Genomic DNA, 17,463 nt, shown 5'->3' with positions numbered 1-17,463 from the left:
ATTTTTTTTTTTTGAGAATTTTCAAGATCGACTCTTTTCCCAACTTTCAAATCCACATTTCAGTATTACTGGCCACAGTTGCCATGCTGTATATTAATATCCTCAGATCTATTTATTTTATAACTATAAGTCTGTACCTTTAGAGCACCTTCACCCATGTCACCCATCCACCCTCCTTCCCCTGCCTCTGGCAACCACCAAGCTGTTCTCTGTATCTCTGAGTTCAATTTTGAAGAGTTTACATGAAATTGAGATCACCTGGTATTTATCTTTCTCTGTCAGACTTAATTCACTTCGTATAATGCCCTCAAGTTCCATCCATGTTGTTGCCAATGGCAAGATGTCCTTATTTTGGATGGCTGAAGAATATCCCACTGTATATATATGGGTAGATAAAGATGGGTCTTTACCTCCCTGGAGAAGGAAATGGCAATCCACTCCAGTGTTCTTGCCTGGAGAATCCCATGGACAGAGGAGCCTGGCTGGCTACAGTCCATGGGGTCGCAGAGTCGACACGACTGAGCAACCAACACTTCTTTAACTATTCATATGCTGATGGGTACTTAGGTGGCTTACCTTACCTATTATAAATAATGCTTCAGTGGATATGGGGGTGCAGATACCTTTGTGAGTCAGTGATTTTGTTTCCTTTGGATAAATACCCAGAAATGGAGTTGGTAGATCATATGGTAGCTCTGTTTTTATTTTTTGAGGAACGTCCGTACTGTTTTTCATAGTGTATGTGCCAATTTACAGTCCCACCAACAGTGTAGGAGGGTTCCCTTTTCTCCAACATCTTTGCCAGCATTTGTTAACTCTTATCTTTCTAACAGCCATTCTGATAGGTGTGAGGGGCTAGCTCACCTGTGCTTTTGGTTTGCATTTCCCTGACAATCAGTGGTTGAGCCTATTTTCATGTGCCTGTTAGCCATCTATTTGTCTTCTTAAATGAATAGACAACGTAGAATGGAATATATACTAAGGTACCTTTTGTGCAAGAAAGGGGAAAATAAGGAGCTATGTACATATGTCCTTGTATTTATATAAATAAATATTGGACAGGTGAAGGAACAAACTAAGAAAAAAATGGTTACTTGAGGGCTAAGGGCAATTAAGATGGATGATGACAGAGGGGAGAGTGAGATTTCTCCATGTATGTCTTAAATATATATATTTTTTAATTTTTGAAATATGTAGACATAATATCTATTCACAGACACAGAAAAGAAACATGGTTACCAAAGGGGAAAGTGGGGGATAAATTAAGAGTTGGGAATTAGACACACACTAATATGAATAAAACAGATAAACAGCAAGGTCCTACTGTGTAGCATCGGGAACTATATTCCATATCCTGCAATAACCTATCATGGAAAAACTCTATAGCTGTATAGCTGAAAGTAACACAATACTATAAATCAACTACAGTTAAATTTTAAATTTAAAAGAGCAGTCACAAAACTAACTCGGCTCATGGATTCAAGAGGATGAAACACCAGCTTAGCTTGCACTGAAAGACTAACCTAAAAACAGACTCAGCTTCTGTTAGTTATTTAAGAAACATGAACAGAGTACTACTTGCTCTGGCCATGTAAGAACTGAGTTATTGCCTTGTTTGTGCTAGTAGCCGGCTTTTTTATGTCGCTGTGTTACAAATGTTACGGTGTGGACTTCTGGAGGACAGGGAGCAAGTCTTTTTTTCTCGATGACACAGGGCCTAGTTCAGAGTTGGTGCTCAATTAAAAGAAAGAAGGAATGAATACTCCTTATAAGATCTGAACCAACAGCGGCTGAGTGATAGCGTCGCGTTGCCTCGCGGCCCTGACGCATGATCGCCACCCAGTGGCCACAGGAGATTCTTGCAGAGCTTAAAGAGAGAAACTTAACTTCGGCGTGTGTTCCGGAGATGGCTTTCAACCAAAAAGCATCAAAGCCTGTCTAAACGACTATGTCCCTCATTAGAAAAAATTACCCTTTCTGATCTTGGAGTGTTTGGAGGATGCCACTGAGGCAGTCTCGCGTCCTAAGTCTCCTCCACCACCACCCGAGCACCCGCCCCACACACTAACCTGTGCAAAGTCCACACCTGCCACACCTCCATTGGACCTCCCGAGAAGGAAACACATGTGATAACAGGTGTAGACACTCATGGCTTTCCCCAAGTGGACGAGGGGCTAATCAACTTTCCTAAGCCAGTCTCGTCAGGACAAGATATACACCAGTCCTAGCCAACAACCTTCCACGAACTTTGGTCTGCAGGTTCGCCAGCTTCCTGCAGCGTCGGACACTCTCCAGTAAAGTTTTAAAATGGCTCGTATGTCGAAGGGCAGAGAGGAAACCTGCCTCGAGCTGGCTTTGTAAGGCCGGGTCTGTCGTAGACCATCACCACCTCCCCACCTTTGAACGTCAGTGAGTTTTCCAAGCAGCTGCACCCTTAGCAAAGCTGTTGAGTGCTTCAGAGCCCGAGAAATATTGGACCTCGTGTTTAGGGACTGGTGGACCCCAAAAGAATGACGAAGGTAAACACTGGTCGTAAATCAGGGGGAAAAAAATCTAGATCTATGGCTGTAACGAGAAAATGCCTCTAAGAGACGGACACGAGTCTGCTCCTGGCTCAGCGGAGAAAGGGTCTGAGCAAGTGTACGTTGCAAAGACCTTGTCCTGCTGACGCGGCTGGAGAGAAGAAATTTCGAGCCGGGGGTCGTCCATTTAAGATGGTGATGGGATGCGTAGGAAGGGGAGGTCTCCAGAGCTCCCCGTGTCTCCTCCTACCGAAAGCCCGCGGTGCCCATAGGTACCAGCAAAGAGGGGCGTCCGAAGAAAAGAGCTAAGAAGGAACAGCCTGGGGAAGACCGCAAGGGCGGCGGTGTCCGATGACAGTTATGCGGAAGGATGGGGCTCGCGGCCCATCGCCGCCGCGGCCCCGGAGACCGGGACGCTCTTTCGGGAGGTCCCGCACCGAGACCGGGGTCGGCGCTCGCCTCCTCGACGTGCGATCTCGCTTTGCCGGCCGCCTGCCTCGCCCGCCGCCGGAGCGTCGGGGGTGGGGAGGATCCCGGGGATCCCCCGCGGGCGGAAGGGCCCCGGGACCCCCAGAGGGCGCGGGGCGACTCCCCCTACTCACGTAGCGCTGCAGCTTCCTCTCGGGGGGCGACTTGACCAGCCAACCCATGCAGACGGTGTCTCCCGCGCTCATGGTGCCTGCCTTCCCTCTGGCTCGGCCAGCGCCCGCTGCGGAGGAAGTCGGTGGGGTTGCCGGCGGGGCGGGCCCAGCGCCTCCCGCCCGATCGCCGGCCCAGAGCCGCCACTCCCGCGGCGGCCCCGCGACCCTCGGCCCGGGGGGCGGGCGCCACCCCCCGGCTCCAGGCAGCCCAGCCCGGCGGGCCGGAGCGGGTCCCCCCGCCGCTAATCTCGCCCCCGGTCCTCCCCTCCCACCCCGATCGGCCGCGTCAGAAGGGCTGGTCTCCGGGCCTCCGGCCTCGGCCTCGGAGTCGCAAGAGGCGAAATCTACACCCGCACCTGCGGAGTCAAAGCTCATGGACGCAGCCTAAGCGCCCCGTGACTTCCCGCTTCCCCTGGTTCGCCAAGGACTGCTTCTGCTGGAGCCCTCCCCCAAAGATTGCAGACTCCGGCGGCAGGACAGAACCCAAGTCCTCCCCAGTCGAAAGGTTCACACGGGCAAGGGCTGTTTGCAGACTTGAAAAGATGGATCCCAGAAAGACAATGCAGCCGGGGACTGAGGCCGGTAAACAACAGCCACCCACACGACACTTGCCGAGTCCTGCGGGGCCCCGTAACTATGCCAAACGCTGGACAGGGGGCTAGCTCCCTAGATCCACACCCCCTATTACACAGTCTCAATCGTGCAGGTGAGTAAACTCAGCCACAGGGAGACATCTCCTGCCAAAGTCATCCAACGGAGGAACTGAGACTCAGCCAGGCCTGGCTGTATGCTCTTCAACGGACACTCTGCCCTTGGTGAACACACTTGGTAAACACAAAAGCACGAATAGCAAAGTTCAGATCAGCACCCAGAGTTCTAACCCGTGTGATGCCTCTCCCTCGGAAGGGACAGTTGGAAGCAACAAAGGTCACATCATTTTGTTGATTGACAAAAAGACTTCTCAGCCTCCTACCATGTCCTTCCAGAGAGCAATGATTCTTGTACATTGATGTTCATGTGTTGTTCTATAATCAGTCAGGATTCATTGTGGGGAACAGAGTTTGCTCTAGGGGTTTCAAGCAGAAAGGGATTTAATTCAGGGAGCAAAAGAAAGTGACGTCCCTCAGTCTTGTCCGACTCTTTGCGACCCCATGGACTGTAGCCCACCAGACTCCTCCATCAGTGGAATTTTCTAAGCAAGAGTACTGGAATGGGTGGCCATTGCCTTCTCCAGGGGATCTTCCCAACCCAGGGACTGAACCCAGGTCTCCCAAATTTACCATCTGAGCCACCAGGGAAGCCCTTAGGGATAAAGGTGCTCACAAAACCATTGGAAGTGCTGTAGCGTCAGGAGTCAGCGGCAGCTAAGAGAAAACCAACTATCCACTGTACTAAACCCCCTTGCTAGCCAGTATCAATACAAACACCCTAGCAACAACCACTGGTTTCTGGCAAATTTAAGGCTGCTATACTATTCCTCATACAAACAAAACAGCACTCCCTAAAACAGGAGACCACAATGCCCATAAGTCACTATAGCCATCTCTAGGGAATATTGATTTGTCTTCTGGTTCACATACCATCTCACCTCAACAGTCTCAAACCTAAAGGAAAACTTAAAGCTAACCTCAATCAACCTTTCTTTGACATCCATAAAATCAGTAAAGAAAATTGGAAAGTTGATGTGTCCCTCCCGTTGAGAGGGTAACAAGCAGGAAGGCCAGGGGTCTCCAAAAGGAGGAAATAGGCTGCAAGTGTCAGACATTTTTATCTCTTAAGCCGCAGGAGGAAACAAACTAGCGATATTTTTTTCCTTCTCTATACAAATTTAAAAGGAGGTTTCTCTTAAAATACTGTGTTGCCATAATGACACCTGGTTCCACCTGAACTTAACTATTCTCAAACCTTGAGTTAACCAATGCATTTTTCTTATGGAAATGTTTGTCTTAAGCTATGTTAATGTTCTATTCATTTACCCCAGACTCTGTCTTCAAGTCGGTTCTGCCTAATGGCTCAGAAACTACTTGACAAACCAGTATGTTATACTCAGACATTGTTCCCCTAATTTATGTAAACGAAACTATTTGTATGGTAATCTGCCCTTCTACAAGATTCAGGTCAATCATTTTATGGCCTGGGATGAATCATCTGGTGCCACGATTATCCCAAAATGCATATTATGGATGAGGGGCCTGGTGCCATTCTGAGTTTTAAGACATTCCTTTCTTTCATTAACAGACTGCTAGTGACTATATAACATCCAGCTGAAGACTAGCAGGGGGTACTCTTTCTGCCCCCTTCTGATGCCTATGTCAGAAGCTTTCTATATCTCCTTTATACTTTAATAAAACTTTATTACACAAAGCTCTGAGCGATCAAGCCTCATCTCTGGCCCCGGATTGAATTCTCCGGAGGCCAAGAATCCCAGCGTCTTTTTGTTCAGCAACAACTTTTCACCATCCAACAGCTACTACCATTCTCCTTTCTGTAACTGATCTTGAGACCATCCTTGGTCTTTTTAAGTTCCTTCTTCACTACCCTCCCTGTCTTCCGTTTGCTCTCCAACTTCAGCTGGTCAGAATCCGTTATCTGGTAAGTGGCTCAAATCTTTCTTCCTGCTGAGCCTGAAGCCTTCATGGTCTGCCTGGATGTGGCAGGAGTCAGAGGTACCCCAGAGGATCCCTTAGATTCAAGTCATAATCCTTCTCAATCCCATGGGCGAACAGTGACACTATTTCCAGGTGATAACACCCTAAGAAACCTGTATGCATGACAAGAAGCAACAGTTAGAACCTTACATGGAACAACAGACTGGTTCCAAATTGGAAAAGAAGTACATCAAGTCTGTATATTGTCACCCTGCTTATTTAACTTATATGCAAAGTACATCATGCAAAATGCCGGACTGGATGAAACACAAGCTGGAATCAAGATTGCCCAGAGAAATATCAATAACCTCAGATATGCAAAGGATGCCACCCTTATGGCAGAAAGTGAAGAGGAACTGAAGAGCCTCTTGCTGAAAGTGAAGGAGGAGAGTGAAAAAGCTGGCTTAAAACTCAACATTCAAAAAGCGAAGGTCATGACATTTGGTCCCATCACTTCATGGCAAATAGATGGGGGGAAATTGGAAACAGTGACAGACTTTATTTTCTTGGGCTCCAAAATCACTGGGGATGGTGATTGCAGCCATGAATTTATAAGACACTTGCTCCTTGGAGGAAAAGCTATGACAAACCTAGACAGTGTATTAAAAAGCAGAGATATCACTTTGCCAACAAAGGTCCGTATCATCAAAGCTATAGTTTTTCCAGTAGTCATGTGCGGATGTGAGAGTTGGACCATAAAGAAGGCTGAGCACCAAAGAATTGATGCTTTTGGATTATTGTGCTAGAGAAGACTCTTGGGAGTCCTTTGGACTTCAAGGAGATCAAACCAGTTAATCCTAAAGGAAATCAACCCTGAATATCATTGGAAGAACTGATGCTGAAGCTAAAGCTCTCATACTTTGGCCACCCAATGCAGAGTCAACTCATCGGAAAAGACCCTGATGCTGGAAAAGATTGAAGGCAGAAGGGGGCGACAGAGGAGGAGATGATTGGATGGCATCACCAACTTAATAGACATGAATTTGAGCAAACTCCAGGAGACAGTGAAGGATAGGGAAGCTTGGTGTGCTGCAGTTCATGGGGTTGCAAAGAGTCAGACATGACTGAGCAACTAAAAAACAACATCAACCATCCAAGCCTACTCAGTAGACTGGTAGTTTGCCTGTTGTTTCAGTGGCATAAAAAACCCTATGTCGCCAGATGGCAATCTCAACTTGCAATATGATGGACCCAACACTTGGGTTCTGGTAAAAGTATCCCTTTCTTGGGAACCAGCAGAGCTCCAAGCTGCAGGCAGGGGATAAAATGCCCTGAGAGTAGACGATTAGGAATGATGACTCCTAATCGTGAGGAATCCTTCCCCTTTCTTGATTCACAGGCCATGGATTCCAGCAAAGGAGAAACAGCACCATACAATGGCCACCACCTCAGTCTTGACTCCTGTAAGACAGCAGCTCCTCCTCAGTGTCTTTTCACCAACTAGGGTAGGAACTGACCTCTGCTAGACTGACCATCCCCACCATCTACAGCCCGGGTCTTCAGGGCAGTCTCTCGGTGTGAGCGTAGGACACAAGTCTCATGTCTTACAGGGATTACCTTGGTCAGAAGCACTGTTATATGAAAGATTGCTAAAGTGAATGCAAGACAGTAAGTCTATGGGGGGCCAAGTCATCCAAAAAGTCGCTTAAGATAAGTACCTATTCAAGACAGGACAAATTGCGGCCCCTCCCACCGCGGGATGTGGGCTGATTTCCTCAATGGCCACCAGGTGGCGGACACCTCCCCCCGGAAGGCCACCATGCTGTGCTGTGCTTAGTTGCTCAAGTCGCGTCCGACTTTTTGTGACCCCACAGACTGCAGCCCACCAGGCTCCTCTGTCCGTGGGTACTCTCCATGCAAGAATACTAGAGTGGGTTGCCATGCCCTCCTCCAGGGGATCTTCCCAATCCAGGGATCAAACCCAGGTCTCCCGCATTGCAGGTGGATTCTTTACCATCTGAGCCTCCAGGGAAGCACAAGACTACTGGGATGGGTAGCCTATCCCTTATTCAGAGGATCATCCTGACCCAGGACTCGAAAAGGGGTCTCTGGCATTGCAGGCAGATTCTTTACCAGCTGAGCTACCTGGGAAGTCCAAAGGCTCCCTTACTAGGGGAATGAATGCAGGTCTCTGCTGTGGACAGGCTGAGTACATAGCAGTGCCAGTGGCTGTGACCTGAGGGTAGTTCCTGCACTCCTCTCTGCTGATTCGTTTACTCTGTAAACTTCCCTGGTGGCTCAGATGTTAAAGAGTCTGCCTACAATGTGGGAGACCTGGGTTTGATCCCTGGGTTGGGAAGATCCCCTGGAGAAGGAAATGGCCACCCACTCCAGTATTCTTGCCTGGAAAATCCCATGGACAGAGGCGCCTGGTAGGCTACAGTCCATGGGGTCGCAAAGAGTTGGCCATGACTGAGCGACTTCACTTTCCTCTGTAAAAACAGTTCTCCCCATTAGACTCTCAGTCCAACCCATGCATCCTGCCACTTGCTTCCTTTGGAGACCTTGAGCAAGACACCTAGGAGGGGACACGTGGCAGTCAAGGGAAAGGGTCGTTCGTCCACAGCAGGGGCCACAGAGCTGGGAACCACCTGCTTGAGCTGGGAACCACCTGCTTGAGCGACTGTCCTATACCTTCCAGACCTACATAAATCTTGTCTCAAATCTTCCCCTTCCCATGGAGGATTAGATGGCCAGACATTCAGACTTTCCCACAGACCAGGAATAAGCCAGAAGCTGTTGATCAAAAGGAAAATGTGTTTGTAGTAGAGGGCATGATGTCCTTCGGGAGTCCACAGGATGTTTCTCTTTTCAGGACTTGTCACAAGGTCCATGCAGCCCTGCAGTGTGTCAAATGACTAGTACCTGCCATAGAGACTTTCCTTGCCCTGGGTCCCACCAAAACCATGTCACCTCATAGGTGACTTGCTGAAGCACCGGTGGGCACAATTTCATGTAGTATATGTTACCTATGGAATCTGAAGAACCCCACCAAATGTGGTGCCTGAGTGGGAGGTGGTATGTGGTGCAGCAACTTACTGAATATCTAGCATGGTCCAGACCATCTCAAAACATCACTAAGGGTCATTCTCTTGGGTTTTCATTGGCTTGATGTCCCACAGTCCACACTCTGGCATACATGTGTCTTTTTTTTTTTCTTCTGAATATTTTTGGGAATCAGGGGATGTCCTTGTTACCCTGTTGCAATAGCCCATGAGGCTCCTCTGTCTATGGGATTTCCCAGGCAAGAATACCGGAATAGGTTGTCATTTCCTCCCCCAGACATGTGTCTTGATGAAGCATCTCTGGTACCTCTTGTCCACCAACTGCAGTAAGCATGATGTCTTCAGTGTAATGACCCAGCATGATGTTTGCCATGACTGTCGAAACAATCAAGTTCCCTTCATCTGAGATGATGACAGATAGTCAGAGGGCAGCTGGTTTGCACTCCAGCCTGGGGAGAGTAGATAATTTGAAGAGCAAGTGTTTTTCTACAAGCTGGATTCCCTTTGTGACTTCTTAGGCTTAGTTTGAAATAGATAACCAACATGGACCTACTGGATAGCAGGGAACTATATTCAATATCTATTTAGTTATATGAATAACTATACTCAATATTGGGCTTCCCTGGTGGCTCATCTGGTAAAGAATCTGCCTGCAATGCGGGAGACTTGGGTTCCATCCCTGGGTTGGGAAGATCCCCTGGAGAAGGGAAAGGCTACTCACTCCAGTATTCTGGCCTGGAGAATTCTGTGGACTGTACAGTTCATAGGATCACAAAGAGTCAGACACGATTGAGCAACTTTCACTTCATATAGGGCTTCCCTGGTGGCTCAGAGGTTAAAGCGTCTGTCTGCAATGCAGGAGACCTGGGTTCGATCCCTGGGTCAGGAAGATCCCCTGGAGAAGGAAATTGTATTGATACAGAACATACATTTGACAAACCCAATGTCGATTCAAGACCAAAATGCTCATGATGTGTAAGTCACTCAGTACTAAGGCTAAAGGGGGAATTTCTTCAACTTGTTAAATAGCATCTATGGAGGACATGACTAACGTCATGGTTAAATTGTGAAAAATGGGGCATTTTCTCTTATGGTTGGGAACAAAGCAAGGCTATCTACCCTAACTACTCTTATTCAACATAATGTTGGAAGTTCTAGGCAGTGCAATAAGGGGAAAAAACAAAAAGTGCACAGATTGAGAAGAAGAAATAACAGCATTTCAATTTGCACATGATATTGTCTTCATAGAAAATCCAAAGGAATCTACTGGAAAAACTCCCATAACCAATAAGTGAGTTTTACAGAGTTGCAGGATACAAGATCAACACATTTCAAGGCTCATTATTTAACTGCAGTGATCAAGATTGTGTGGTATCCACAATATTGTAAAGTAATTAGCCTCCAATTAAAACTTTTTAAAAAGTAAAAAAAAAAAAAAAAATTGTGTGGTATCAGTAGAAAAAGTGAAAGTGAAGTCACTCAGTCATGTCTGACTCTTTGTGACCCTGTGGACTGTAACCTACCAGGCTCCTCTGTCCATGGGATTTTCCAAGCAAGAGTACTGGAGTGGGTTGCCACTTCCTAGTATCAGTAGAGGGAGAAACATATAGATAAATGGAATGGAATAGAGAACCCAGAAATAGACCCACATCAATTTCACCAGCTGGTTTTTGGCCAAGATGTAAAACCATCCTAGTGTGGTGTGCCACTCCCAGCCAGGGCCCAGCAATTGTCAGGGTTCTTTCTTTATGACAGTGAGTTCCAGGTTCAGCAACTTCTGTTTCTCTTTGCAGGGACTGTCCCTGTCAATCTGTCTCAGTCCACTGGTGCCCAGAGACTTTGTGAAAGTTTTGGGCCCCTGGATTTTGATGGGGCTTATCTTTCACTCGGTGGTGAAATACTTGTTAGTTCCTGGGCATCTGGTCCATTTGGCATGATGTCTTTAATGGAGCAGGCCAGCATGATGGTTTGGGGCAGAATGAGATGATCCACTCAGTCGGGGACTTCTTTATGATAACATGCCAGATAATTGATGGGACAGTGCCTGGGGCTTCCTTTGGATGATTTTTCCATCATTGGAATTCTTCCAGCTGCCAATTGTGTTGGTTTCCAATTATGCACTCAGGAACTGGGTGCCCACAAGTAGAGAGATCCAGACTAAGATTCCATCTCTGACTAGTGGACCACAGTGGCCTCTATGGTCCCAAGGGTAAGTCAGAGGCAGGTTAAGAGTACACACTTGCAGTATTCCGTGTACTTGGCCTCACCCTTGTTTGAGAGCTGAGCCTGTGAATTGACTGGGTCTGGAAATTTGGTGAGAGGCCATGATTTTCCATGGTGGTGATTAAAGGCAGGCTGCTGTTCACCAGACTGAGCATTTTGGTCGGCAGTGGTCTATTACAGGTAGGTGCTGCAGTCCACGGGGTTGAAGAGATGGACACGACTGAGCTGCTGAACAACAACTATGGGCTTTCCTGGTGGCTAAGATGGTAAGGAATCTGCCTGCACTGTGGGAGACTTGGGTTCAATCCATTGGTCCGGAAGATCCCCTGGAGAAGGAAATGGCAACCCATTCCAGTATTCTGGCCTGGAGAATTCCAAGGACAGAGGAGCCTGGTGGGCTACAGTCCATAGGGTTGCAAAAAGTTGGACGTGACTGAGTGACTAACACTTTCATTTTTCATCAGTTCAGTTCAGTCGCCCAGTCATGTCTGACTCTTTTCAACCCCATGAACTGCAGTACGCCAGGCCTCCCTGTCTATCACCAACTCCCAGGGCTTACTCATGACAGCATGATCAATCACCCCAAAGATCCTTGGGGGTGAACCATCTTAGTTCCAGCTTCCAGCCCTGCTGTGTGTTGTGTTACCTATCCTGTTTCTATGGGATTTAGTGCCACCACTTACACTCTGCTTCTCTGGGATTCCATACCTCCCACTGAGAGCCCAAGCCTGTTTCCATGGCAAAACCTCCCACCTCCTTCCCGAGACTAGTTCTTCAGAATGTTCACCAAAGTATGTCTCAGTGTTTTGCTGAAAGGAATGTTACCCAAAGGGATGACATTAGTTGAGGGGCGAGGCAGTGGATTGCACATGACAACTCATTCCAACATCGTCCTCCTCAAATCTTGGGATTGGAGACAACAAGGGATTGGAGGAGTAGGTTATAAGAACGGGCATCCCCTTGCTTGGTAACTGACTAGGTGATATCATTATAAGGTCTCCAAAGAAGTAGAAGCAGCCTTATCAGACAGGGGAGGAGGAACCACTTCTGCTGGTAAGGGGGGATCTGGCAAGGTTTAGGGTTTGGCCACCTGATGCAAAGAGCTGACTCATTTGAAAAGATGCTGGAAAAGATTGAAGGTGGGAGGAGAAGGGGACGACAGAGGATGAGATGGTTGGATGGCATCACTGACTCAATGGACATGAGTTTCAGCAAGCTCCGGGAGTTGATGATGGACAGGGAGGCCTGGTGTGCTGCAGTCCATAGGGTTGCAAAGAGTCAGACACGACTGAAAGACTGAACTGAACTGAAGGGTTCAGAAGTCACAGATTCATTCAACACATACTTCCAGAGCATCTTCTAGGAGCTGCGTGGAGAGCCGTGGACAAAATAGACCAGACTTTCCTGGCTTCATAAGGCGAACATTCTGGTGAAGAGACAAACAATAAAAAAAGGTCCATTGAAGGCAGAGGGAACAGCAGATGGCAGAGCCCCAAGAGGAGCGCATGTGCCTGGGGAGTAGTCTTAACAGTTAGAGGCACTGTGGCCAGAGGGGTGAGTCTGGTTGTGAGCAGAAGCAAGTGGGCTCAGAAGAGGAAGTGATGGCAGACACTGACAGCTGTCATCAGCATTTTGACTCTTACTCTTAGAGAGATGGGTTATCCATTGGTTTGGGCTGCTGTAACAAATTACTCTGAACTGGGTGGCTTTATTCTTTAATAAATTAATCTTTAATTTTTTTAAAAAAATTCACTTTGATTGGAGAGAAGGAAACGGCCACCCACTCCAGTACTCTTGCCTGGAGAATCCCAGTGGACAGAGAATCCCGGCGGGCTACAGTCTATGGGGTTGCAAAGAGTCAGACATGACTGAGTGACTAAGACTACTGGAGTAGAGTTGCTTTACAATGGTGTGTTGGTTTCTGCTGTACAGTGAAGTAATTCAGTTATACATATACATATCTCCACTCTCTTTTAGATTCTTTTCCTATGTAGGCCATTACAGACTATTGAATTCCCTATACTATACAACAGGTACTTGTTAGTTATCTATTTTATATATTATATATTTTTATTTACCTAGTTAACTATTATTAGTTATCTATTTTATATTTTATATATAGTAGTGTGTATATGTCAGTCCCAAACTCCCAATACGTTCCTCCCCCTCCTTATCCCCTTGTTTATGTTTGACATCTGTGACTATTTCTGTTTTGAAAATGGGTTCATTTGTACTGGGTGGCTTTAAAGAACACTTATTCTCTTACCGATTTAGAGGCTGAAGTCTCAAATCACTCCAATCTCCGCCTCTATGTTTACACGGTCTTCTCTTCTGTCTGTGTCCTTTCTTCTCTTCGAAGGACACTTGTCATTGGATTTGGGGCCCACCTGAGTCATCCAGGATGACCTCATCCGCAGATGCTTCACTGCAGGACCTCTGCAAACACGCTTTTTTCAAATAAGTTCATATTCATAGGGTTCAGGTGTTAGGATGTATCCTATGGGGGGCAATCTTCATCCCATTAGAGATGGGACGCAATCGAAGGGATTGGAGCAAAGGAGCAACATGGCCTGACTTATAGTTTCATGGTGTCTCCAGAGGCTGTGTTGAGAAGACAGTATAGTTGAAACAAGCAGAAAGAGGGAGGAACTACAGAGGAAGAAATCTAGGAGAGAGATAAGGATGGCATGAACTCCAATGACAGCATCGAGGGTGGGGAAGAACCATCAGGTTCTGGATCTGTTGAAAGCAAAGGTGCCAGGCTTTGCTAACAGATCAGATGAGGAGTGTTGGAGAACCATTAGTGAATTCCTGAAATTTAGCTAAATATGTATCAATAAAGCATTATAAAATAATGGGGGGGGTGTAATGGAATGCTGGTTGACACTGTGGACTTTGTATTTATACAAAGTGTGTATGAACCATTAAGAACATGTAAAGAATATTTATTCTCTTACAGAGAATAAAACATTCTTATGTATAAAACTTTAAGGCTTATGTATAAAACATTAAGTTAGAGTATTATTATGATTACCTTCAGTTCAGTTTAGTTCAGTCGCTCAGTTGTGTCCGACTCTTTGCGACCCCATGAATCACAGCACACCAGGCCTCCCTGTCCATCACCAACTCCTGGAGTTCACTCAGACTCACGTCCATCGAGTCAGTGATGCCATCCAGCCATCTCATCCTCTGTCGTCCCCTTCTCCTTCTGCCCCCAATCCCTCCCAGCATCAGAGTCTTTTCCAATGAGTCAGCTCTCTGCATGAGGTGGCCAAAGTCCTGGAGCTTCAGCTTTAGCATCATTCCTTCCAAAGAAATCCCAGGGCTGATCTCCTTCAGAATGGACTGGTTGGATCTCCTTGCAGTCCAAGGGACTCTCAAGAGTCTTCTCCAACACCACAGTTCAAAAGCATCAGTTCTTCAGCGCTCAGCTTTCTTCACAGTCCAACTCTCACATCCACACATGACCACTGAAAAAACCATAGCCTTGACTAGACGGACCTTTGTTGGCAAAGTAATACCTCTGCTTTCCAATATGCTATCTAGGTTGGTCATAACTTTTCTTCCAAGGAGTACAACAAAATAAATTGTAGATAGAATAAAAGTTAAATGAGGAAAAACCAATTATATATGTGTGTACATACGTGCACGCACACACACACACACACACACACACATATATATGAAAAATCCGGGAGTTGGTGATGGACAGGGAGGCCTGGCGTGCTGCGATTCATGGGGTTGCAAAGAGTCGGACACGACTGAGCGACTGATTTGATCTGATCTGATGAAAAATCCAACCAATCCATCCTGGAGGAGATCAATCCTAAGTGTTCATTGGAAGGACTGATATTGAAGCTGAAACTCCAATACTTTGGCCACCTGAAGTGAAGAGCTGATTCATTTGAAAAGACTCTGATGCTGGGAAAGATTGAAGGTGGGAGGAGAAGGAGAGAACAGAGGATGAGATGGTTGGATGGCATCACCAACTCGATGGACATGAGTTTGGGTAAACTCCGAGAGTTGGTGATGGACAGGGAGGCCTGGCGTGCTGCAGTTCATGGGGTCGCAAAGAATCGGACATGACTGAGCAACAGTTCTGAACTGATGAAAAATGAAAGTGTACACCCGTGGCAGATTCATGTTGATGTGTGGCAAAACCAATACAATATTGTAAAGTAATTAGCCTCTAATTAAAATAAATAAATTAAAAAAAAAAAAGAAAAATGAAAGTGTTAGTCACTCAGTCATGTCCAACTCTTTGCAACGCTATGGACTGTAGCCCACCAGGCTCCTCTGTCCTTGGAATTCTCCAGGCCAGAATACTGGAGTGGGTTGCCATTTCCTCCTCCAGGGGATCTTCCTGAACAACGGATTGAACCAAGGTCTCCCACAATGCAGGCAGATTCCTTACCATCTGAGCAACAGCGAAGTTGTTGTTCAGTAGCCCAGTCGTGTCCGACTCAGCAACCCCATGGACTACAGCACACCAGGCCTCTCTGTCCCTCACCATCTCCCAAAGTTTGCCCAAGTTCATGTCCATTGCATTGGTTATGCCATCCAGCCATCTCATCCTCTGACACCCTCTTCTCCTTCTGCCCTCAATCTTTCCTAGCACCAGGGACTTTTCCAATGAGTCAGCTGTTTGCATCAGATGACCAAAATACTGGAGTTTCAGCTTCAGCATCAGTCCTTCCAAAGAGTATTCAAGGTTGCTGCTGCTGCTGCTGCTAAGTTGCTTCAGTCGTGTCCGACTCTGTGCGACCCCATAGACGGCAGCCCACCAGGCTCCCCCGTCCCTGGGATTCTCCAGGCAAGAACACTGGAGTGGGTTGCCATTTCCTTCTCCAATGCATGAAAGTGAAAAGTGAAAGTGAAGTCGCTCAGTCGTGTCCGACTCTTAGCGACCCCATGGACTGCAGCTGATTTCCCTTTAGACTGACTGGTTTGATCTCCTTGCTGTCCAAGGGACCCTCAGAAGTCTTCTCCAGCACCACAGTTTGAAGGCATCAATTCTTCAGCACTCCACTTTACCATCCAGCTCTCACAACCATATGTGACCACTGGGAAGACCATAGCCTTGACTATATGGATCTTTGCCAACAGAATAACGTCTCTGCTTTTCAACACTGTCTAGGTTTGTCATGGTTTTCCTGCCAAGGAGCAAACATCTTCTGATTTCATGGCTGCAGTCACCATCCACAGTGACTTTAGATACCAAAAAGAGGAAATCTGTCACTGTGTATATTTTAAGCCACAAATAAAATGGAAAAATTCCTAATCTTTGGACGGCACAGGAGGAAATGGAAGAAGAGCCATAGTTGTCTTCTTCTGTCAGTAGTAGCTTGTTAGAAAAGATGATGGTAAAAATTCCACTGACAACAGCAATAAAGAAATAACTCCAGATCAATCAAGTCTATGGGGGCTAGGTGTAAGAATCCCCACTTGAGAGCGAGAAGAGAAGTGGATGAAAGGAAGAGGGAAAAGAGCCGGAACCTGGAGCCGCTAGTTGCTTGGCGATCTAGTACCGCCACCGCGACCGACCTGTGAGTATTGATCACTTCACCTGGAGCCCAATTCAGTTCAGTCGCTCAGTCGTGTCCGATTCTTTACGACCTCATGGAATTCTCCAGGCCAGAATACTGGAGTGGGTAGCTTTTCCCTTCTTCAGGGGATCTTCCCCACCCAGTGATCGAACTAAGGTATCCTGCATTGCAGGCGGATTCTTTACCAGCTGAGCCCCAAGGGAAGCTCAAGGAGACCCGCAGTGGAGCTGCAATCCAGCTGCGCTGTGACCGGAAAGCATCACCAGAAGACTTGGTACAGAAAAAAAACCAACCAAACAAAAAAATACCAAAATATGTCATTCATAATATTGTGCATTGCTTATATGCTGAAACAATAATATTGCCGATCGTTGTGTTAAATACAGTCTGTTACTGAAACCGATGTAACCGTCTATTTTTTTTTTTTCAAGTGGATGTTGGAAAATTTAAAATTCCACAAGGGACTCGCACTCTGTTTCTATTGGGCAGTGCCGCTCTAGCAGGATGGAAATTAGAAGCTGCAAAGCTCTATGTGCCTCGACGTCTGTCTTCATTTCGGCATCAGGACCGATCCGACAGCCACCTTGAAGGGTCGGGGGGTGGGGAAGCTAGGAAAGTTGAGACACGTGACCAGGTGCCCAGTTCAGTTCAGTTCAGTCGCTCAGTCGTGCCCGACTCTTTGCGACCCCATGAATCACAGCAGCCAGGCCTCCCTGTCCATCAACAACTCCCGGAGTTCACTCAGACTCACGTCCATCGAGTGGGTGATGCCATCCAGCCATCTTATCCTCTGTCGTCCCCTTCTCCTCCTGTCCCCAGTCCCTCCCAGCATCAGAGTCTTTTCCAATGAGTCAACTCTTCGCATGAGGTGGCCAAAG

The 17,463-nt window shown here is 47.0% G+C and overlaps 1 protein-coding gene across 2 annotated transcripts in view; it reads right to left on the bottom strand.

The window, feature by feature from the left end:
- Window positions 1-3,413, bottom strand: part of GAB3 (GRB2 associated binding protein 3) — an 88,151-nt gene extending 84,738 nt beyond the window's left edge. The window contains exon 1 of one of the 2 annotated variants that reach the window (XM_070365725.1): window positions 3,125-3,413. In XM_070365725.1, the coding sequence (XP_070221826.1) occupies window positions 3,125-3,196 (72 nt within the window). In that variant the 5' untranslated portion in view covers window positions 3,197-3,413. The remainder of the gene's footprint in view (window positions 1-3,124) is intronic. The other variant, XM_005899560.3, reaches the window with a different exon arrangement.
- Window positions 3,414-17,463: the final 14,050 nt, after the last annotated feature.

Source organism: Bos mutus, chromosome X (genome assembly GCF_027580195.1).
Source record: "Bos mutus isolate GX-2022 chromosome X, NWIPB_WYAK_1.1, whole genome shotgun sequence".
Lineage (NCBI taxonomy): Eukaryota > Metazoa > Chordata > Mammalia > Artiodactyla > Bovidae > Bos > Bos mutus.
Note: the sequence above shows the minus strand (reverse complement) of the source record. Positions and strands in the feature narration are given on the sequence as shown.